Source organism: Scyliorhinus torazame, chromosome 18, assembly GCF_047496885.1.
Source record: "Scyliorhinus torazame isolate Kashiwa2021f chromosome 18, sScyTor2.1, whole genome shotgun sequence".
Lineage (NCBI taxonomy): Eukaryota > Metazoa > Chordata > Chondrichthyes > Carcharhiniformes > Scyliorhinidae > Scyliorhinus > Scyliorhinus torazame.
The window spans coordinates 74,743,743-74,767,045 of record NC_092724.1 but is presented as its reverse complement, the minus strand read 5'-3'; the positions used below and the strand labels follow the sequence as shown (position 1 = coordinate 74,767,045).

The window sequence follows — 23,303 nt, the reverse complement described above, 5'->3', positions numbered from 1 at the left end:
ATTAATGTACTATCTGGAATGTTGGTGGAAGCAAATTCAAAAATATCTTTTAAAGGGCAATTAGGACACTGAACGATGTTCTAAATGTTGTCCTCCGTGCTGTAAGGTTCCACAAGGTGGAGAAAGGTTTCAGTAAGAATTTCACAAGACACATTCATTTTCTAAAATATTAGGCAAAAACATAATGCTGATTACACATACATTATGTATTGGGACTACACATTACATGGAACAAGACTGCTCATTGTTGTCTCTGAAAATCTAACATACTCTCTGGAAGACGTCAGACGCTGCATATTACTGGATCTATAAGTGATTGACAATTCTGTGATCAGTGTGAATGCTCATACCCTTTGCATTGAGGTCAATACCCAGCCTGTGAACTGTTGTGTAACTTTTCGTTGCCGGGTTCCTCTAGGAATAGTCACCGATTTATTCACATTATTTTAGTATTTGGATCTAGGGTGAAGTGAGACATCTCCTGGAGATTGGTCATGATTGGCTGTCTGTCTGTCTATTTCAGAAGCATCATGGGATGTCAGGTTCCGAGCAATTTAAAATCTGGCAGAAGCTTCTATTTCTTGGAGAATCAGTAGAGATTTTATACATTCATTCAAACCCCGGGTCCACATGGGAGAACCAGTGCCCTGGGGTCAATTAGAGGTTGGGGTGGTGTGTGCACGGGTGTGTGTGTGTGTTTGGGTGGGTGGGCGGGGGGGGGGGGGGGGGGGGGGAGAGAACATGAGCAGTGACCACAGGGTCAGTGTTGGGTTTGGGGGGGGGGGGGCACGGTGCATGGAGAACACCATCAGTGTCCCTGGTTCTACACTTTGATTGTTGTGGTTAACTGACTAAGGCTACAAAAGTTGGACTTTGAAACAATTCATACTGTTTCTTTCCATCTCTGAGAATAATGCAATTTGCTGAATCCCAAACACTGCTGATTTCGAGGGAGGAAACAAGTAAATGATGAGATTTGTAACAGAAAAGCAAAGTATTAATCTGACAAAATCCTTGCTTGCAGAGCGATCTCCAGAGTTTTAAGTCAGTGGTCTGGGGAGGTGGGGAAAAGAGTTCTCACACCTGCAGTATTCTCGGTCTGTCAACATTTCTTTGATCCTCTGCAGCCCCTGGTGAGCAGGAATTGGAGGGCATAATGCCTTTGGGTGTAGCAGCCACATCAAGTAACAGATATGTTATACTGGTCTGTACTGCCCAGTGCACCCCTCTCATTCTGTAAATTTATGATGAATTCTCTTCCCTTGTACCGGTCAGAGGCAGGGCAGTCTGGGTCTATAGAATACAGCTGACAGTTGATCTAACAGCCAGCATCAATCACACAAAATTAAACTCCTCCACAGAGAAGGGCTGACTTAATTTAACGTCTTGTGTTACAGCCACATGTTTATTTCGAGGGGCACATTTAAAACTCCAGTTTGTGCAGAGTTACACAGCCCGGTAACCACTGATGAACAGAAAAAGAAATATGAATGAACGATGGAAATAGGAAGTATCTCGAAAGCCTTTGGTCTGACTACGGTTTGGAATTTCTTCCATTCCTATGCAAGGCTGATCTGGAGACATGTCTGGTCGAAACAGTATGTTTAGATCCATTTTAAGGCAATGGCCCTTTCTATTGTGGATGAGATGCTGGTATTTCAGTAGCACACTGTATGTCAGGGTTAACATTGGCAGGGTCCAAACATTTTTCAATCTCTTCCAATCCAATCGGTGTAAGCTGAGGACTCCATACAGATTCCAGATTCAATCTCACAAAAGTCCAGAATAATCAGGGAACTCGATACCAAACCCTGGAACACAAATGTACACACTAGGCTGAACCAGCTTCAGGATATCCGCAGCAAGAATTATTTATTTCATCTATGTGTTGATCATTTGTCTGCAGGAAGAATTTTTATATAATAGAACAGAAACAGGCCATTCACCCCAACCAGCCATTAGTGGTGTTCATGTCCCATGCAAACTTCCTCTGCCCCGACTCCACCTCGGTCAACATACTGTTCCTTTCTCCATCATGTGTTTTATTTTAAAAGCATCTGTTATTCAGCTCAATCACTTCATATGAAAATGATTTCCACATTCTAACCAGAGTAAAGAGAATTTCCAATTGGATTTTTATTTGTGACTAATCTTATATTTATGACCCGTTGTTTCAGACCTCACCCATTTTCTCCAGGTACACTCCGTCAAAGCCCTTTGAACACATTCAGAATTTCATGGACCTCCATCACGTCACCCCCTCAGTCTCTTCTTTTCAAGAGAAGGATGCTCCACTCTGTTCCGTCTTTCCTGGTAGGCAAAACCTCGCGGTTCTGGTATTATCCTTATATTTATTTTATCCAGTGCCTCCATATCTTTTTAAATATGAACTGTGCACAAGTGCTTTTAAGTGTGGTCAAACATAACATCTCTGCTTTTGAATTCTATTCCTCGGGAAATGAACCCCAGTGCTGATTTGCTTTTTGTTTTTGTTTACCTGGGTTGTTACTTTGAGATTTATGGATCCGTACTGCCCACCTCTATCTCATTTCAAGCAAGGTTGAAACTCCTGTCAAAATGCATGTTACTTTTGAAATTAATTTATTTTCCATGCTTATTCTTCAAGTTTGTTAATGACTTGTATTTCATGGCAGTTTATAGCTTTAACAACAACTTCTAGAGGCTTCATATAAATTTAAATTCTATTTAAGTCATATCCTACAGCCACCAAGGCAAAGAATGATTTCCAGCTTAATGAAGCACATGTGTATTAAAGCTAAATGGACCATTTTGAGGAATGTGCTGTACCCTTCTCTCGCAGACATGTCACTAATGCCCTCTGTAACAGTAGCTTCATTTATACCATTTGATGGTTATAAAAAACAATGATAACAGCTAATGGAATGTTGGCCTTTATCTCAAAGGGCTGGAATACAAAGGGATGAAAGGTATGTTAAGTTACATAAAGCTCTAGTTAACCGTAATCAGTTCTGGACACTGCATCTCAGGAAGTATACGAGCTTTGTAGGTGCAGTGTAGATTCACCAGAACAAAACTATAGAATCCATAGAACCCCTACAGTGCAGGAGGAGGCCATTCGGCACATCGAGTCTGTACCAATCCTTTGAAAGAACATCCTACCGAGGCCCATTCCCCCATCCTATTCCCATAATCCCACACACTGATCATGGACAATCCACCTAACTGCACATCTTTGGACTGTGGGAGGAAACCGGAGCACCTGGGAGGAAACCCGTATAGACACAGGGAGAACGTACAAACTCCACACAGTTAACCAAGGCTGGAATTGTACGTGGGTCTTTGGCGCTGAGGCAGCAACGCTAACAACTGTGCCACCATACCGCCCAGGTTAAAAGGATTAAATTGGGAGGACAGGTTGTATAGATGAAGCTTGTATTCTTTTGAGTAAAGAAGATTAGGGATAATCTAATGGAAATGTTTTAAATGATTGAAGGAATTGAAAGGGTACATTTCTTTGCTGTGGATGTCTGGAACAAGAGGGCATAACGTTAAACTTAGGGTTATAGGCTATTGACAGCAATGCCAGAAAGCACTTCTTCACGCAATGTAATGGAAATTTGGAACTTTCTCTGCAAAAAAGCTTCTGAGGTCAGGAATCATTAAAACATTTGATAACTTAGATTGATGGACTTCGCAAATAATGAAATTGCTGGAAAACTCAGTAGGTCTGACGGCATCTGTGGAGAGGGGAACAGAGTTAATGCTTTGAATCAAATATGACTGTTCTTCACTTTGGTGGGTTTCCTCCGGGTACTCCGATTTCCTCCCACACGTCCCGAAAGGCGTGCTTCTTAGGTAAATTGAACATTCAGAATTCTCCCTCAGTGCACCCAAACAGGCATCATAGTGTGACGACTAAGGGATTTTCCTGTAACTTCATTGCAGTGTTAATGTAAGCCTACATGTGGCAGTATTTAAAAAAAAATGTAGAGTATCCAATTATTTATTTATTCCAATTAAGGGGCAATTTAGCGTGGCCAATCCACCTACCTTGCACATCTTTTGGGTTGTGGGCAGACACGGGGAGAATGTGCAAACTCCACACGGACAGTGACCCATGGCCGGGATCGAACCTGGGACCTCAGCGCCGTGAGGCAGCAGTGCTAACCACTGCGTCACCATGCCGCCCAACGTGATACACTAATTAAGATTATTATTAATACTGGACGTCTGTTAAGCAATCTGATAATTTAATGGAGGAGCCGGGGCAGGGAAGGGATCATGTCCTTCGCTTTTATTTGCAGCCTCTGACACAGTGACCTCACCATCCTCTTCCAACACCTCTCTGGTGTTATCCAGTTGGATGGGACTGCTCTCACCTGGTTATATTCTTGTCTATCTAATGATAGCCAGAGAATCAGTTACATTGGCTTCTTAACCTGGTCTTGCACAGGGCAGCAATGTGTCGCAGGGGGTTAGCACTGCGGCCTCACGGCGCCAAGGTCCCAGGTTCGATCCCGGCTCTGGGTCACTGTCCGTGTGGAGTTTGCACATTCTCCCCGTGTTTGCACAGGTTTCGCCCCACAACCCAAAAATGTGCAAGCTAGGTGGATTGGCCATGCTAAATTGCACCTTAAATGGAAAAATGAATTGGGTATCTAAATTTATTTTTCAAAATCTTGTTGGAGGAAAGGTCTGATGAGCAGTCTGATAATTTAGCAACAGCCGAGAAGTTGAGGGAGGTGGTGGTGTGGTATAGCTGGGTAGAGTAGTATAGCTGGAGAGTAGTAGCCAATGTTATTCCATTGTTTAAGAAGGGCAGCAGGGATAATCCAGGAAATTATAGGCCAGTGAGCTGTACGTCAGTGGTATGGAAATTATTGGACAAGATTCTTGGAGATAGGATTTACTCACATTTGGAAACAAATGGACTTATTAGTGATGGACAGCATGGTTTTCTGAAGGGGAAGTCGTGCCTCACTAATTTGATCGGGTTTTTCGAGGAAGTGACAAAGATGATAGATAAGGGATGTTATATACATGGACTTCAGTAAAGCATTTGACAAGGTACCTCATGATAGACTGGTACAAAAAGTGAAGTCACATGGGATCAGAGGAGAGCTGGCAATTTGGATACAGAACTGGCTTGGGCACAGAAGACAGAGGGCGGCAGTAGAAGGTGCTTTTCTGAATGGAAGGCTGTGACTAGCGGCGTTCCACAGGGATCAGTTCTGGCACCTTTGTTGTTCGTACTGTATATAAATGATTTGGAAGAAAATGTAGCTGGTCTGATTAGCAAGTTCGCAGACAACACAAAAATTGTTGTTGCAGATAGTGATGAGGATTGTCAGAGGATACAGCAAGATATAAACTGGTTGGAGTCTTGGGCGGAGAAATGGCAGATGGAGTTTAATCCGGACAAGTGCGAGGTAATGCACTTTGGAAGGTCCAATGCATGTAGGAATTATACAGTAAATGGTAGAACTCTTGCGAGTCTTGACAGGCAGAGAGATCTGGGCGTGCATGTCCACCGATCACTGAAAGTGGCAACGCATGTGGATAAGGTGGTCAAGAAGCCATACAGCCTTCATCGGTCGGGACATTGAATATAAAAATTGGCAAGTCATGTTGCAGCTGTACAGGACCTTAGTTAGGCCTCATTTGGAATAGTGTTTAAAATTCTGGTTGCCACACTACCGGAAGGATGTGGATGCTTTGGAGAGGGTACAGAAGTGGTTTATCATAGATTATCATAGAATTTACAGTGCAGAAGGAGGCCATTCGGCCCATCAAGTCTGCACCGGCTCTTGGAAAGAGCACCCTACCCAAGGTCAACACCTCCATTCTATCCCCATAACCCAGTAACCTCACCCAACACTAAGGGCAATTTTGGACACTAAGGGCAATTTATCATGGCCAATCAACCCAACCTGCACATCTTTGGACTGTGGGAGGAAACCAGAGCACCCGGAGGAAACCCACGCACACACGGGGAGGATGTGCAGACTCCACACAGACAGTGGCCCAAGCCAAAATCGAACCTGGGACCCTGGAGCTGTGAAGCAATTGTGCTATCCACAATGCTATCGTGCTGCCCCTACTGGGATGTTGCCTGGTATGGAAGGCATTAGCTATGAGGAGAGGTTAGATAAACTCAGTCTGTTCTCACTGGAATGACAGAGGTTGAGAGGTGACCTGATAATGGTCTACAAGATTATGAGTGGCATGGACAGAGTGTAGTCAGATGCTCTTTCCTAGGGTAGGAGAGTCAAGTGCTGGGGGACATAGGATTAAAGTGCTTGGGAAAAAGTTTAGAACAGATGTGAACAATGTTTTTTTTTTTTTTTACACAGAGGGTGGTAAGTATATGGAATGCGTTGTCTGGGGAGGTGGTGGGAGCAGGTACGATAGCGGCATTTAAGGGGCATCTAGACAAATATATGAATAGGGTGGGAATGGAAGAATACGGACTCGGTGGCAGCAGAGCTATCCGTTATGCCACTGAGCTGCCCCTGTGCTAAACCAGGGGGCTGGTTTAGGACAGGGCTAAAGAGCTGGCTTTGAAAGCTGACCAAGGCAGACCAGCAGCACGGTTCAATTCCCGTACCAGCCTCCCTAAACAGGTGCCGGAATGTGGCGACTAGGGGCTTTTCACAGTAACTTCATTTGAAGCCTACTTGTGACAATAAGCGATTTTCATTTCATTAAACATTGAGATTTAAGCCATTGTTTATCGTCCCTATTCAAAACTCCAGTCCCTAGCTATCGACTCTATTCCTCTCCCTGGCAACAGTCCGAGATGGAGCCAGTCTCTATTTAACCTTGGTCCCAAGAAGAGTTTCTGACCTCACGTCCATAACCTCATTAAGATCACCTATTTCCACCACTGTAACATCAGTCAACCTTGCCCCGATTAAGCTCATCTGCTGAAACCCTCACCCTTGCCATTGTTTTTTTAATATAAATTCAGAGTACCTAATTAATTTTTTCCAATTAAGGGGCAATTTAGCGTGACCAATCCACCTACTCTGCACATCTTTGGGTTGTGCGGGCGAAACCCTCGCAAACACGAGGAGATTGTCCAAACTCCACATGGACAGTGACCCAGAACCCGGATCGAACCTGGGGCCTCGGTGCCGTAAGGCAGCTGTGTTAACCGCAGCGCCACCATACTGTCCTACCCTTGTCATCGTTAATTTAAACTTGACTATTCCGATGCATTTCTTTTTAAAAAAAAAATTTAGGAGTATCCAATTCATTATTTCCAATTAAGGGGCAATTTAGTGTGGCCAATCCGCCTAGCCTGCACATCTTTGGGCTGTGGGGTGAAACCCACGCAAACACGGGGAGAACGTGCAAACTCCACACGGACAGTGACCCAGAGCTGGGATCGAACCTGGGATCTCGGCGCTGTGAGGCTGCAGGGCTAACCCACTGCGCCATCGTGCTGCCTTCCGATGCATTTCTGACTGATCTCCCACAATCTACCCTCCATAAATTTGAATTAATCCAAAACTCTGCTGCTCATGTCGCACCTTGCAGGAGTCCAGTTCCCCTATCACCCCTGTGCTTGCTGAACTACACTGCCTCCCAGCCAAGCAACAAACTGATTTTAGCATGTAGTTGTAGTAGGTGGTGAAGAGGGCAAATGTATGTTAGTCTTCATAGCGAGAGGATTCACAGGCAGGAGCAGGGATGTCTTGCTGCAGTTATACAGGGCCATGGTGAGACCACATCTGGAGTATTGTGTGCGGTATTGGTCTCCCATGGAATCCCCACAGTGCTTAGGGCAGCGCGGTGGCGCAGTGGTTAGCACTGCTGCCTCACAGCGTGGAGGATCCGGGTTCGATCCCGGCCCCAGGTCACTGTCTGTGTGGAGTTTGCACATTCTCCCCGCGTCTGCATGGGTCTCACACCCACACCCCAAAGATGAGCAGGATTAGCCACGCTAAATTTCCCCTTAATTGGAAAAAAAAAAAGAATTGGGTGCTCCAAATTATTTTTAAAATTCCAACTAGTCTGCACCGATCCTCTGAAAAAGCACCCTACCAGGCCCATTCCCCAACCCTATTCTCGTAACCCCACCTATCCTGCACATTTTTGGACTGTGGGAGGAAACTGGAACACATGGAGTAAACCACACAGACATAGGGAGAATGTGCAAACTCCCCACAGAGTCACCCAAGACCAGAATCAAACCAGTGTTCCTGGCGCTGTGACCAGCAGTGCTAACCATTGTGACGCCCTTATTCCTCTCCTTATCTGAGGCAGTGAGTGCAGTCTGATTTACCAGACTGATTCCTGGGATGGCAGGACTGACATGAGGAGAGATTGGGTTGGTTCGGATTATATTCGCTGGAGTTTAGAAGAAAGAGAGGGGTCTCAAAGAAATTCTAATAGGATGAGAGAAGGTAGATGCAGAAAGGATGTTCCCAATAGCAGGGGAGTCCAGAACCAGGGATCACATTCTAAGGATATGGGGTAGACCATTTAGACTGAGATGAGAAGAAATGAGTCTCAGCCTGTGAAATTCATTACCACAGAAAGCAGTTGAGGCAAAAACATTGTATGTTTTCAAGAAGGAGTTAGCTTTAGCTCTGTGGGAGGTTGTCGGTTACCCAAAATTTGTAACCACACAACCCTGTGCAATTTAATCAGAGTATTGCTGAACACATTGATCAATCTCTCAACAAGAAATGACACGACCTGAAACTCTCACCCCTTAATTCACCACAATTACTGCCCTACCACTCCCCCGTCATCGCCCTCATTCTGCTCTTTTAGAGTTAGCGTTTTTACAGCACAAAAAGACGCCGTTCGGCCCATTGTGTCTGCGCCGGCCATCAAACACCAGCAAGGGGCTGGTTTAGTATAGTGGGCTAAACAGCTGGCTCATAATGCAGAACAAGAGTAGCAGCCCGGGTTCAATTCCCGTACCGGCCTCCCCGAACAGGCGCCGGAATGTGGCGACCAGGGGCTTTTCACAGTAACTTCATTGAAGCCTACTTGTGACAATAAGTGATTATTACCTATCTATTCTAATCCCATTTTCCAGCACCTAGTCCGTAGTCTTCTATGCTATAGAGTTTCAAGTGCTCAATGAAACGCTTCTTAAATGTTGAGGGTCCCGCCTCTACCTCCCTTTCAGGCAGTGAGTTCCAGATTTCCACCACCCTCTGGGTGAAAGGTTTTTCCTCAAATCCTCTGCTCCTTACCTTAAATTATGCCCCCGGTTAGTGACCCCTCGACAAAGGAGAAAAGTTCCTTCCTAGCTATCCTTCGTAATTTTGTACATCTCAATCAGGTCCCCCCTCGGCCATCACTGCTCCAAGGAAAACAACCCCAGCCTAACCAGCCTCTCTTCATAGCTGAAACACTGCAGTCCAGGCAACATCCTGATGAATCTCCTATGCACCCTCTCTATTGCAACAACATCTTTCCTATAGTGTGAAGAACAGAACTACACACAGTACTCTAGCTGTGGCCCAACAGACATTTTACACAGCTCCATTATATCCTCCCTGCTCTTATATTCTATGCTTTGGCTAATAAAGGCAAGTATCCCAATATGCTTTCTGAACCAGAGCACTAGCCTCAGGTTGGTTTAATTGGATCCCATCCCAATTCATCACTTAATCTTTAATAATAATCATTATTATTATTATAATAATTATCTTATCCACCAGTCCTGCCGTCTTCAGGGACCTTTTTTACTTTCTCCGTTATGTTTCTGCTCCTGTTAATTGAACATTTCAAACCAAACAATTGTATGACTTTACCTTCTGTACTCTCCGGGCAGTTAAGTGTCAACAGGAAGCTGGGCTTCAATGTCAACTCGGCAAATTGGACACTTCTTACTGGTGGCCAACCACTGGTCCACACAAATCTGGTGGAAGAGATGCATGCATGGGAGACGCCTGCAATGAAGAATAAATAGTGTTATGTTTGGCTGAGTGCCTCAGCAATCATTGAAACAATTCATAAGTTTAATTCCTCACTAATGAGTTCGCAGATTTTGATAATCAATTTTAGTAAAAATCTCCAAGTATGCGGATTCAATACAGGATGCAAATTCCGTCTCGAAAAGCAAGCTTTACATATCAATTGCTTTTGAATTTGAGCTCAAATTATCAGCAGAGACACAGCATTTGCGGCATAAAAATGTTTGGAAGGAAGAACAGGAGCTGAGGGTAAACTCAACAGGAGCTGAGGCCACTCAGACACGTCAAAGAATCTGAAAAAATATGCAAAGTCTTAAAGTGATGTCAGAGGACTGGTGGAACCTAAGGAACTACGCACGGTAGCACAGTGGTTAGCACTGTTGCTTCACAGCGCCAGGGACCCGGGTTCGATTCCCGGCTTGGGTCACTCTGCACGAAGTCTGCATGTTGTCCCCGTCCTGCGTGGGTTTCCTCCAGGTGTTCCAGTTTACTGTCACAAGTCCCGAAAGACGTGCTGTTAGGTAATTTGGACATTCAGAATTCTCCCTCAGTGTACTCGAACAGGCGCCAGAGTGTGGCACTAGGGGCTTTTCACAGTAACTTCATTGCAGTGTTAATGAATGCCTACTTGTGACACTAATAAAGATTATTATTATAAGTGATGAATTGGGATGGGATCCAATTAAACCAAACTGTGGCTAGTGCTCTGGTTAATCACATAGCTAACACAGCAGACAGGAGTCTGCGAATGAAGAGGAGGGGGGTACACGTATAAACAGCAAGAGAAATGGCAAACCTATAAAGCAGATTTGGTCACAAATAAGTAGAGTGGGTCAGGAAGGTACAGTGAGAGTGTATAAGGTAGAATTAGAAAAACGTTTAAGCTACAGGTACTATAAATCTAAATGTGCAATAAGATAGATTAATTAATAGCAGAGATAAATTAATTAATTGGTTTGATCTAACAGCCACTACATGGTTGTAGAAGCAAGTTGGCCAAGATAGACTGGGACATCAGGTTAAGAGATATGACAATAGCATGGCAAACTTCCACTCACCACCTGAAACATTCACTCCATCCACCACTGATGAACAGCAGCAGCAGTGAGTACCATCTCCAAGATGCACTGCAGCAACACACGAAGGCTCCTTTGGCAGCACTTACCAAACCGAGTGACCTCTACCACCTAGAACAGGATTTTCAAACTCAAGGTCGCGACCCACGGAGGGTGTCGGGAGAGTCGCGGAGCAATCGGTTGTGGCGTTCCAGATTGCGGGATGAAATCCGCAACGGCTTTTAAGAATGCGGCAGGGGGAGACACGACGACAGGAGCTGACAGGCGTCCACATGGGGGGCGCACAATGCAAACAGTGATGGCCCCAGCTTGGAGTTCTACTCTGGTGCTCGTCCTCTGCGAGATGCTTGGCTCATTCCCCCATCACTGATCGGCAGTGTGCAACCTATAGCTCCGTGTTCAACGACCGGCACAGGCCTCTTGTACTTCCACGACATAACGTACTGGTCGGGAAGTGGTCAGCAGTCTGTGCCTGGTGTGGATGCTGCTACTGGACAGTGAGGGGGAAGCCAGGGCAGGCTTGTCGGCGAGGAATACTGATCAAACGTCGCCAGTCAATATGGCCGTCAATACGGCTGATGCATGTTAACACTGGAAGAAACCTACACGGTCATCACTTTGTGTCACCACATTCAGGAAACGAGGAACTAAGTGCTTTTGGTGAGAATGGAGAAGGAGATGACTTGGATGTTTGGATAGTGCAATGCAGTGGAACCACTAAGAAATACTGTGACATTGCATGTGTTTGACAAATTACTTCATCGCATCTAAAGTCATAGTTTGTAAAGTATAAACAAGATTGTACTTTTTTCTATACTGGTTTAAATTTCGAAAGAAATGGGAATATATTTAAAATAAAGTTTGTGTAAATGTAAGGATGCGCATGTTCAACTGAAATTGTTTTAATTTTCAGTCGTAAAATGTCAGAAACTTGGAAAAATCAGGTATTGGAAATAAAGTTTCAAAGTTTAAAAAAAAGAATGCCGCCCTCGACCGGCCTTTTAAAAAAAAAACAACACATTTTATTCAAGCTTGTATCAAAGTAGGTTACACCAAATAAACACCTCGGGAAACATTCTTCCCAACAACAACTATACAGTTTGTACAGATTTTTCTCCTTTTTCACCCCCCCCCCCCATCACCCACCCCCCCCCCCCCCCCCCCCCCACCCCCGTGCGACGAACGGCTCCTCAAACACGGTCACAAACATCCCCCACCTTTTCTCAAACTCCCCTGCTCAGCCCCTTAACTCATACTTTATCTTCTCTAACCGCAGGAAGTCATACAGGTCACCCAACCATGCTGCTACCCCCGGTGGCGATGCCGACCGCCACTCCAGCAAAATTGGTCGCCGTGCAATCAGAGAGGCGAAGGCCAAGACATCGGCCTTCCTCCTCTCCATGAGCTCCGGCTTCTCTGAAACCCCAAATATCAGCATCAAAGGGTCCGGGTCCACTCCCTCCTCCACTATCCTGGCTAAGACCGCGAACACTCCCGCCCAGAATCTTCCCAATTTTTCGCAACCCCAAAACATGTGCGCATGATTCGCTGGCCTCCGCCCACACCTCTCACACTCATCTGCTACCCCCTGAAAGAACCCACTCATTCTCACCCGAGTCATATACACCCTGTGCACCACCTTAAACTGTATCAGGCTCATCCTTGCACAAGAGGAGGTCCCGTTTACCCTTAGCAGTGCCTCACTCCATACTCCCAAATTGACCTCCTATCCCAACTCCGCTTCCCATTTCTCCTTGATCTTCACCACCCGCTCGCCTCCCTACTCCCCCAGCCACTTATACATATCCCCAATTCTTCCTTCCCCTTCCACATCCGGAAGCAGCAGTCACTCCAGCAGGGTGTAGCCCGACAATCTAGGGAACCTCTTCCAGACCTTTCGTGCAAAGTCACTAACCTGTAGATACCTGAGCTCACTACCGCTCGGCAGCTCTACCCTCTCCCTTAGCTCCTCCAAACTGGCAAACTCTTCCTCCAAATACAAATCCCTCATCTTGACCAGTCCCACCTCCTTCGACCTCCTGTAGACACTAGCCATTCCCCCCGGCTCAAACCCATGATTCTCGCACAGCGGCGTCAGCACCGACATCCCTTCCACCCTAAAATGCCTCCTCCGCTGATTCCATATCTTCACCGTGGACTGCACCACTGGGCTCCCTGAATACCTATTCGGAGCCATTGGCAATGCTGCCATCACCATAGCCCTCAAACTAGACCCCTTACAAGATTCCGCCTCCATCCTAACCCACTCTACCCCTTCTCCTTCCCACCACCGCCGCACCTTGTCCACATTCGCCGCCCAAAAATAATGAAGCAAGTTTGGCAACGCCAACCCCCCCCCTGCTGCCTCTACCTCTGTAGTAGGGTCCTCCCCACCCTCAGCACCTTCCCCGCCCATACAAAGTCAGAGATGATTGTGTCCACTTTCTGAAACAAAGCCTTTGGTATAAAGATCGGGAGAGCCGGAAAGATAAACAAGAACCTCGGCAGAATATTCATTTTCACCACTTGTACCCTTCCCGTCAACGTTAAGGGCAGTGCATCCCACTTCTTAAGATCCTCCCTGGCCTCCTCCACCAGCTTCGTTAAGTTCCACTTATGGATCCCCGTCCATTCCCTCGCTACCTGAATCCCCAAGTACCTAAACCTATCCCTCGCTACCGTAAATGGCATCCCCCCCTAAATTAGCCCGCTGTGCCAGCTCATTCACTGGGAATACCTCGCTTTTCCCTGCATTCAGCTTGTATCCCAAGAACCCACCAAACCTCCCCAACAGGCCCATAATCCTTCCCATACTCTCCAACGGATCCGAAACATACAGCAAGTCATCGGCATAGAGCGACACCCGATGCTCCCTCTGTCCCCTCATTATCCCCTGCCACTCTGCCAATCCCCCGAGAGCCATCGCCAATGGCTCTATGGCCAGCGCAAACAGCAGCAGCGACAGCGGGCACCCCTGCCTCATACCCCTGTGTAAGTCAAAGCTTCGTGAGCTCATATCATTTGTCCTCACCCTCGCTCTTGGCGCCACATACAGCAACCGCACCCATGCCACAAATCCCGGCCCAAACCCTAACCTTCTCAAAACTTCGAACAAGTACCGCCACTCCACCCGATCAAATGCTTTCTCCACGTCCATGGACACCACCACCTCCGGTACCAGAGCTCTCGACGGATTAATTACCACATTCAACAGCCGTCTTATATTACTCGCGAGCTGCCTGCCCTTCACGACGCCCGTTTGATCTTCTGCAACCACCCCCGGGATACAATCCTCCATCCTCCCCGCCAACAACTCAGCCAATATGTTCACATCCGTGTTCAATAGTGACATGGGTCAATACGACCCACATTCCACCGGATCTTTCCCTTTTTGGGGGATGAGTGTGATTACTGCCTGCTTCATCGTCTCCGGCAACTCCCCCTTCTCCAGTGCTTCATTAAACGCCCCCAACAGATGTGGAGCCAGGTCCGCCGCAAATTCCTTTTAAAATTCTGCCGGGTACCCATCCGGCCCAGAGGCCTTCCCCGATTTCATACCCCTGATACTATCCAGCACCTCCCTCAGCCCCAGGGACTCCTCCAGTGCCTGCCTCTTTGCTTCCTTCACCTGGGGAAATTCCATCTCGTCCAGAAACCACCCCATGTCCCCCTCCTCTCCCCCTGGTCTGCATCATAAAGTCCCTGGTAATACTCTCTAAATGCCTCATTTATCTTCCCTGACTCTGACACCACATCCCCAGCCTCAGTCCGGATCTTCAATATTTCCCTGGACGCAGCCTGCCTCCGCAGCTGGTGCGCCAGCGTGCGGCTCGCCTTCTCCCCATACTCGTACTGCACCCCTCTTGCACCACTACGCAGTTGCCCTACCGCCCTCCCCGTTGTCAGCCTATCAAATTGCCCCTGCAACTTTTTCCTCCTCGCCAATCACTCCACGGTGGGCACCCTCGAATATTCCCTGTCCACCTCTACTATCTCGCTCACTAGACGGTCATGTTCCGCCCTCCTTTCCTTATTCGCTTGAACCATAAATGAGATAATTTCTCCCCGCACCACTGCCTTCAGTGCTTCACAGAAAATGCCCGCCGACACCTCCCCATTCTGATTGAACTCCACATAATCCCTAATCGCCAACCGCACCTTATTACAAAAATCTCTATCCGCCAACAACCCAGAGTCAAACCTCCTCCCCGGCCTCTGCTCTCGTCCCGTACTGAACCGAATATCCAGCCAGTGGGGTGCATGGTCCGAGATAACTATTCCCTCATACTCTGCGCCCTCCACCCCAACCAAAATCTCCCGACTCACTACAAAGTAATCAATCCTCGAATACACCTTATAGACGTGTGAAAAGAAGGAATACTCCCTTCCCCCTGGGTTCTGAAAGCGCCATGGATCCACCATACCCATCCTCTTCATAAACCCCCCCAGCTCCCTTGCCATTTGTACCCTACCCATCGACCTGGGGCTCGATCTATCCACCCTCGGCTCCAGGACACAGTTAAAATCTCCTCCCATGATCAACTGGTACGTTGCCAAATCCGGGATTGCTGCCAGCAACCCCCTCATAAAACCCACATCACCCCAATTTGGGACATACACATTTACCAACACGACCGGTGCCCCTTCCAATACCCCACTCACAATCAAATGACCGGCCGTTAAATATGAATGATTGAGTCTTTCCGCCAGAAGTGGCAGCAGAGAGAAGGTCATGCACCCAGCACGCACATTGACTCCACGCACCCTGTACGTCTGTGCTTTGGGCACAAAATCATAGAGAGATTCCTCCATTTTGTAGCGCCAGCAAGCAACAGGACTGAGTGAAGAACTGAAGATGGATTATTTTATAATAAGGAAGAGAGGACCAGAGATACAAACAGACCAGGTCTCACAACTGAATCTACTGGAGAGAGCTTCTCAGGAGAGTCCAGGGCAGGACAAAGAATTCTGGTGTGAACTGTATCCAGAGCTCCAGGTCATCTGGTGAACAAACAATTAAGAACTGAAATCGTGAACAAAGCAGTATAAAGATGATTCCTTGAGGTATGACTTTAATTGTGCCAATGCAGATCAGGGTGCACAGCCCATGTGTGTCATATGCAGGGAAGTACTGGCAAATGAAAGTTTAAAAGCCTCAAATCTTCAAACGCATTTGAAGACTAAGCACGGCGAGTTTGAGGAAAAACCTCTCGATTTGTTTCAAAGGATGCAGCGAGAATTTAAATCGTCAGCTGAAGTCCTTAGCAGAAATGTAACATTGAATAACGAAGCATGTGAGATCGTGAGGACCAAGCTGGCTCACCTGCCGCCTTAAAGGTAAGTAATAATGGTGTGTCGCCAAGTTCGGCCGGTTTAGGTCACTACGGTCGGCCAGCATGGGTCGCAAATGTCGACCAGTGTGGGTCCTGAAAGACTGCCGGTTGGGAAAAGTGGGTCCCAGGAAAGAAAGTTTGAAAAACACTGACCTAGAAGGACAAGGGCAGAAGACACTTGGGAACACCACCATCTAGAAGTTCCCCTCTAAGCCACTCACCGTTTTTGCTTAGAAATATATCGGCCTTTCTTTCATTGGCGCTGAATCAAATGCCTGGAACTCCCTCCCTAACACCACAGTGGGTGTACCTACGCCACATGAACTGCAACGGTTCAAGAAGGCAGCTCACCACCACCTTCTCAAGGGCAATTAGGGATGGGCAATAAATGCTGGTCTTGTGAGAGATGCCCACATCACAAAGAATTTAAAGAATTCATAATTTGCAACAAACATGCAATTTCTTAAGGAATTAAAATCCCATGAGAAGTGTGGTCCACTTGTGGCTGACAAAAGTAGTCACAGGTGGTGTTTAAGCAGTCATTTTCAAACCCAGGGTTGCGTCCCGCGGGTGGGTGTGGGAGGGTCACGGAGCAATGTGTAGCGGCGTTCCAGCCCGCAGGAAGTAGTGCCCAACGGCGCGTCTGCCTTTCAGAATGCTGGCCGTTCCGCGATGCGCCGGCCTGGAGCCCAGCGGGGCAGACCGTCTCTTCCTGACGTTAGCGAGTTTACCCAGGAGCAGATTTCTTTTTAAGTCGCTGGAGTCTTCCTGTCTGGAGCGACAATAGAGAGGTCACGTCTTCTGGGCATAAGAGAGATTCCTCCATTTTGTAGCTGCCAGCAGTGCTGGTGTGAGCTCCAGGGCCTCTAGTGAACTACCCATGAAGAAGCTGAAAACAGGAACAAAGCAGCATGAAGAGGATTGCTTGTGGTAGGGGTTGATTAATTGTGCCACTTCAAATCAGGATGCAACGTTCATGTGGTTTATACGCAAGAAGTGCTGGCAAATGAAAGATTAAAACTCTCAAAACTTAAAAGGCATTTGAAGACTAAACATAGCGAGTTCGAGAACAAATCTCTTGATTTTTTTCAACGGATCCAGTGAGATCTTAAATCATCAGCTGAACTCCTTAGCAGAAATGTAACATTGAATAACAAAGCAAGTGAGATTGAGGACGAAGCAGGCTCACATGTCACATTAAAGGAAGTAAGTGAAAATGGTGGGTCACGAAGGTCGGGTGGCATCGGTCGCGAAGGTCAGGTGGCGTGGGCTCCAAAGGATGGTCAGTTGGTAAAAATGGGCCCCAGGCAAAAAAGTTTGAAAAACTCTGTATTAGAGTAAACAAAGCTTGAATGTTGCCTGAGGATTGGGAGGATTTTTAAAATTCAGCAAAGGAGGACTAAGAAATTTATCAAGAAATAGAAAAGAGAATGAGAGTAAACTAGCACGAGCTTAAAAAGGAAATGCATAAATAGGAAGATACAAGATGAAGTGACCTGATTGGCTGGTAAGGAAAGTGCTCCAATTAGCAGTAGCTGGGAAAATTTAACTCTTCGTGTGTTGGTAAGTATTGTGATTGGTAAGAAAAATCTTTATTCCTTTCACTTATTCATTATTTGATATTATATTTGTAATCAGTTAAGGTAAAGTGTAAAAATGGCAGGAGATCCCAGACCCGTGTTATGCTCCTCGTGCTCAATGTGGGAGTTCAGGGACGCGGCCGATGCCCCTGACTCTTTCATGTGCGGGAAGTGTGTCCAGCTGCAGCTCCTGTTAGACTGCATGACTGCTCTGGAGCTGCGGATGGACTCACTTTGGAGCATCCGCGATGCTGAGGAGGTCGTGGATAGCACGTTCAGTGAGTTGGTCACACCGCAGATTAGGGTTGGCGAGGGAGACAGGGAATGGGCGACCAAGAGGCAGAGAAAGAGCAGGAAGGCAGTGCAGGTGTCCTCTGCGGTCATCTCCCTCCAAAACAGGTGTACCGTTTTGGATACTGTTGGGGGAGATGACTCACCGGGGAAAGGCAGTAGTAGCCAGGCTCATGGCACCGTGGCTGGCTCTGCTGCACAGAAGGGCGGTAAAAAGACTGGCAGGGCTATAGCCATAGGTGATTCAATCTTAAGGGGAGTAGACAGGCGTTTCTGTGGTCGAAAATGAGACTCCAGAATGGTAAGTTGCCTCCCGGGTGCACAGGTCAGGGATGTCTCAGATTGGCTGCAGGATATACTGAAGGGGGAGGGTGAACAGCCAGTTGTCATGGTGCATATAGGCACCAACGATATAGATAAAAAAAACGGGATGAGGTCCTACAATCAGAATTTAGGGAGTTAGGAGACAAGTTAAAAAGTAGGACCTCAAAGGTAGTAATCTCAGGATTGCTACCAGTGCCACGAGACAGTCAGAGTAGAAATTCAAGAATAGTCAGAATGAATACGTGGCTTGAGAGATGATGCAGGAGGGAGGGGTTCCGATTTTTGGGACATTGGAACCGGTTCTGAGGGCGGTGGGACCATTAAAATCGGATGGTCTACACCTGGACAGGACTGGAACCAATGTCCTAGGGGGTGCTTTTGCTAACATTGTTGGGGAGGTTTTAAACTAATGTAGCAGGGGGATGGGAACCAGATTAGGAAGTTAGAGGTCAGTAAAGATGCAGCACCTAAAGCCAGTAAGGTACTAGATAATAAACTCAATGTGACTAAGGGGAAGAGTAGACAGTGAAGAGACGATGAACGCAAAGGGACAGGTGGTCTGAGGTGCATTTGTTTCAATGCGAGAAGTGTAGCAGGTAAGGCAGATGAACTTAGGGCTTGGATTAGTACCTGGGAATATGATGTTATTGGTATTACTGAGATTTGGTTGAGGGAAGGGCAAGACTGGCAACTAAATATCCCAGGGTATAGATACTTCAGGAGGGATAGAGAGGGAGGTAAAAGGGGTGGAGGAGTTGCATTACTGGTCAGAGATTATATCACAGCTGTGATTAAGGAGGGCACGATGGAGGATTCGAACACTGAGGCAATATGGGTAGAGCTAAGAAATTGGAAGGGTGCAGTAACATTGTTGGGACTTTACTACAGGCCTCCCAAAAGCGAGCGTGAAGTAGAGGCACAAATATGTAGACAGATTATAGAAAAATGTAGGAGCAACAGGGTGGACGTGATGGGAGATTGTAACTTCCCCAACATTGAATGGGACTCATGTAGTGTTGGAGGCGGAGCAGAATTTGTAAGGAGCATCCAGGAGAGTTTTTTAGAGCAGTATGTAAATAGTCCAACTCTGGAAGGGGCCATACTGGACCTGGTATTGGGGAATGATCCCGGCCAGGTGGTTGAAGGTTCAGTCGGTGGTTACTTTGGGAACAGCTATCACAATTCTGTAAGTTTTAGAATACTCATGGACAAAGACGAGAGTGGTCCTAAAGGAAGAGTGCTAAATTGGGGAAAGGCCAAGTATAACAAAATTCGGCAGGAGCTAGGGAATGTGGATTGGGAGCAGCTGTTTAAGGGTAAATCCACATTTGAAATGTGGGAGTCTTTTAAGGGAAGATTGATTAGAGTGCAGGACAGACATGTCCCTTTGAAAATGAGGGATAGAAATGGCAAGAATAGGGAACCATGGATGACGGGTGGAATTGTGAACTAGCCAAGATGAAAAAGGAAGCATACATAAGATCTAAGCGACTTAAAACTGATCAAGCTTTGAAGGAATAGCGGGAAAGTAGGACATATCTCAAACGCGCAATAAAGAGGGCTAAAAGGGGTCATGAAATATTTTTGGCTAACAGGGTTAAAGAAAATCCCAAAGCCTTTTATTCGTATATAAGGAGCAAGAGGGTAACTAGAGGAAGGATTGGCCCACTCAAAGACAAAAGAGGGAAATTATGCATGGAGTCAGAGGAAATGGAAGAGATTCTTAATGAGTACTTTGCATCGGTACTCACCAAGGAGAGGGACATGACGGATGTTGAGGCTAGGGATGGATGTTTAAATACTCGAGGTCAAGTCGACATAAGGAAGGGGGACGTTTTGGGTATTCTAAAAGGCATTAAGATGAACAAGTCCCCAGGTCCAGGTGGGATCTATCCCAGGTTACTGAGGGAAGCGAGGGACAAAATAGCTGGGGCCTGAACAGATATCTTTGCAGCATTCTTGAGCACGGGTGAGGTCCCGGAGGACTGCAGAATTGCTAATGTTGACCCTTTGTTTAAGAAGGGTAGCAATGATCATCCAGGGAATTATAGACCTGTGAACTTGACGTCAGTGGTAGGCAAACTGTTGGAGAAGATACGGAGGGATAGGATCTATTCACATTTGGCAGAAAATAGACTTATCAGTGATAGATAGCATGGTTTTGTGCAGGGAAGGTCATGTCTTACAAACCTAATAGAATTTTTTGAGGAAGTGACAAAGTTAATTGATGAGAGAAGGGCTGTAGATGTCATATACATAGACTTCAGTAAGGCGTTTGATAAAGTTTCCCATGGCAGGTTGATGGAAAAAGTGAAGTCGTATGGGGTTCAGGGTGTACTAGCTAGATGGATAAAGAACTGGCTGGGCAACAGGAGAAAGAGAGTAGTGGTGGAAGGGAGTGTCTCAAAATTGAGGAAGGTGACTAGTGGTGTTCCACAGGGATCCGTGCTCGGACCACTGTTGTTTGTGATATACATAAATGATCTGGACGAAGGTATAGGTGGTCTGATTAGCAAGTTTGCAGATGATACTAAGATTGGTGGAGTTGCAGATAGCGAGGAGGACTGTCAGAGAATATAGCAAAATATAGATAGATTGGAGAGTTGGGCAGAGAAATGGCAGATGGAGTTCAATCCAGGCAAATGCGAGGTGATGCGTTTTGGAAGATCTAATTCAAGAGCGGACTATACGGTCAATGGAAGAGTCCTGGGGAAAATTGATGTACAAGAGATCTGGGAGTTCAGGTCCATTGTACCCTGAAGGTGGCAACGCAGGTCGATAAGAGTGGTCCAGAAGGCATACAGCATGCTTGCCTTCATCGGACGGGGTATTGAGTACAAGAGTCGGCAGGTCATGTTACAGTTGTATAGGACTTTGGTTCGGCCACATTTGGAATACTGAGTGCAGTTCTGGTCGCCACATTACCAGAAGGATGTGGATGCTTTAGAGAGGGTGCAGAGGAGGTTCACCAGGATGTTGCCGGGTATGGAGGGTGCTAACTATGAAGAAAGGTTGAATAGATTAGGATTGTTTTCATTGGAAAGACAGAGGTTGAGGGGGGACCTGATTGAGGTCTACAAAATTATGCGAGGTATGGACAGGGTGGATAGCAACGAGCTGTTTCCAAGAGTGGGGGTGTCAATTACAAGGGGTCACGATTTCAAGGTGAGAGGGGGAAAGTTTAAGGGAGATGTGCGTGGAAAGATTTTTACGCAGTGGGTGGTGGGTGCCTAGAACGTTTTGCCAGCTGAGGTGGTCGAGGCAGGTACGATAGCATCATTTAAGATGCATCTAGACAGATATATGAACGGGCGGGGAACAGAGGGAAGTAGATCCTTGGAAAATAGGCGACAGGTTTAGATAAAGGATCTGGATCGGCGTAGGCTGGGAGGGCCGAAGGGCCTGTTCCTGTGCTGTAATTTTCTTTGTTCTTCTTTGTTATCTTTTCTATGCTGGCTAGGGTGTGACATGTACAGAAGTAGGTCACCTGCACAGAGTGAGACTCTGCTCTCTGCCCCTTCAATGAATGTCCGTCTACCACTCCACTTCACTGATCTAAGGGCTATGGTCAGTGGTTTGATTGCCAGTGCGTACAGGAGCAGGGATAACGGGCACCCCCACCTTGTATCCCTGTGCAGCTTGAAGTATTCGGAGCTGGTGGCGTTTGTCCGCACGCTCACCATTGTAGGGCTGTACAAGAGCTTCACACACACGGTGAACTCTGCTCCAAACCCAAACCGTTCTAGCACCTCCATTCTACTAGAGTGAAGGCTTTCAGTGTCCAGGGAGATGATCACCTGTGGTGTCTGCTCCCTGGATAGGGTCACATTACATTCAGCAGGCGTCTGATGTTGGTTGCCTGCCCTTGAGAAACACGGTCTGATTTTCCGTGAACATTTCTGGCAGGCAACTCTCCCGGCACCTTGCCAGCGCTTTCTCTAGGATTTCAGTGTTTAAGGGAGAGACATGTCTCTGCTCCACAATCTGTCGGATCTTTGCTCTTTTTGGGGTTCAATGAGATCAAGGCCTGGCCAGCATGGCGTCAGGGCCCCCTTCGACAGTGAGTTGTCGAACACGTCCCACAAGTGCAGGGTCAGTGCTACTGCAAATTTTTTGTAAAAGTCTACCTGGGATCCATCTGGTCTTGGTGCTTTCCCTGGCTGCATGGAATTAATGCATTCCACGATTTTGCCCAGCTCTAGCGGTGCTTCCAGCTCTTGTTTCTTGTCTCCCCCCCCCCCCCCCCACCACCACCACCTCGGAATATATTCAGTCTGTTGAATAACTGTTCCATCATCGAGCCCCACTCCGGGGGTTCGGTAAAAGTTTGCAACAGCCTCATGAACCTCATTTGGGTCTGCTACCATCCTACCATTTCTGCCCCGAACTTTTGGGGCTGCTTGCTTTCTTAACTGGTGTGCCAGCATGCGGCTGGCCTTGTCTCCATGTTCGTAGATGGTGCCCTGTGCCTGGCGGAGCTGGTAGACTGCCTTCCTTCTGGCTAGCAGACCAAATTCCATCTGCAGCTTTGTCCTCTCTGCCAGCAGATCCATGGTTGGGGCCATGGAGTATCGCCATTCCACCTCCAGTATGGAGTCAATCAGCCGCTGCTTGGCTGCCCTTTCTTTCCTGTCCTGTCCCTAAGGGCCTTACAAGCTAGGTTTTCACCCCTGATCACCACTTTCAGTACCTCCCGGAAGGTGGAGGATGACACTCTCTGTTCTGGTTGCAGGTTACATAGCCGCCTATGGCCTGTGATATCTTTGTACAGAATTC

At 46.9% G+C, this 23,303-nt stretch overlaps 1 protein-coding gene across 9 annotated transcripts in view; it reads right to left on the bottom strand.

Annotated features, from left to right (window-relative positions):
- Positions 1 to 1,373: 1,373 nt before the first annotated feature.
- Positions 1,374 to 23,303, bottom strand: part of LOC140395308 (uncharacterized) — a 242,710-nt gene continuing 220,780 nt past the window's right edge. For all 9 annotated transcript variants that reach the window (XM_072482912.1, XM_072482917.1, XM_072482919.1 and 6 more), the window contains 2 exons: positions 9,762 to 9,899; positions 1,374 to 1,811 (listed from right to left, as the gene is read on the bottom strand). In XM_072482912.1, the coding sequence (XP_072339013.1) occupies positions 9,782 to 9,899 (118 nt within the window). In that variant the 3' untranslated portion in view covers positions 1,374 to 1,811; positions 9,762 to 9,781. The remainder of the gene's footprint in view (positions 1,812 to 9,761; positions 9,900 to 23,303) is intronic.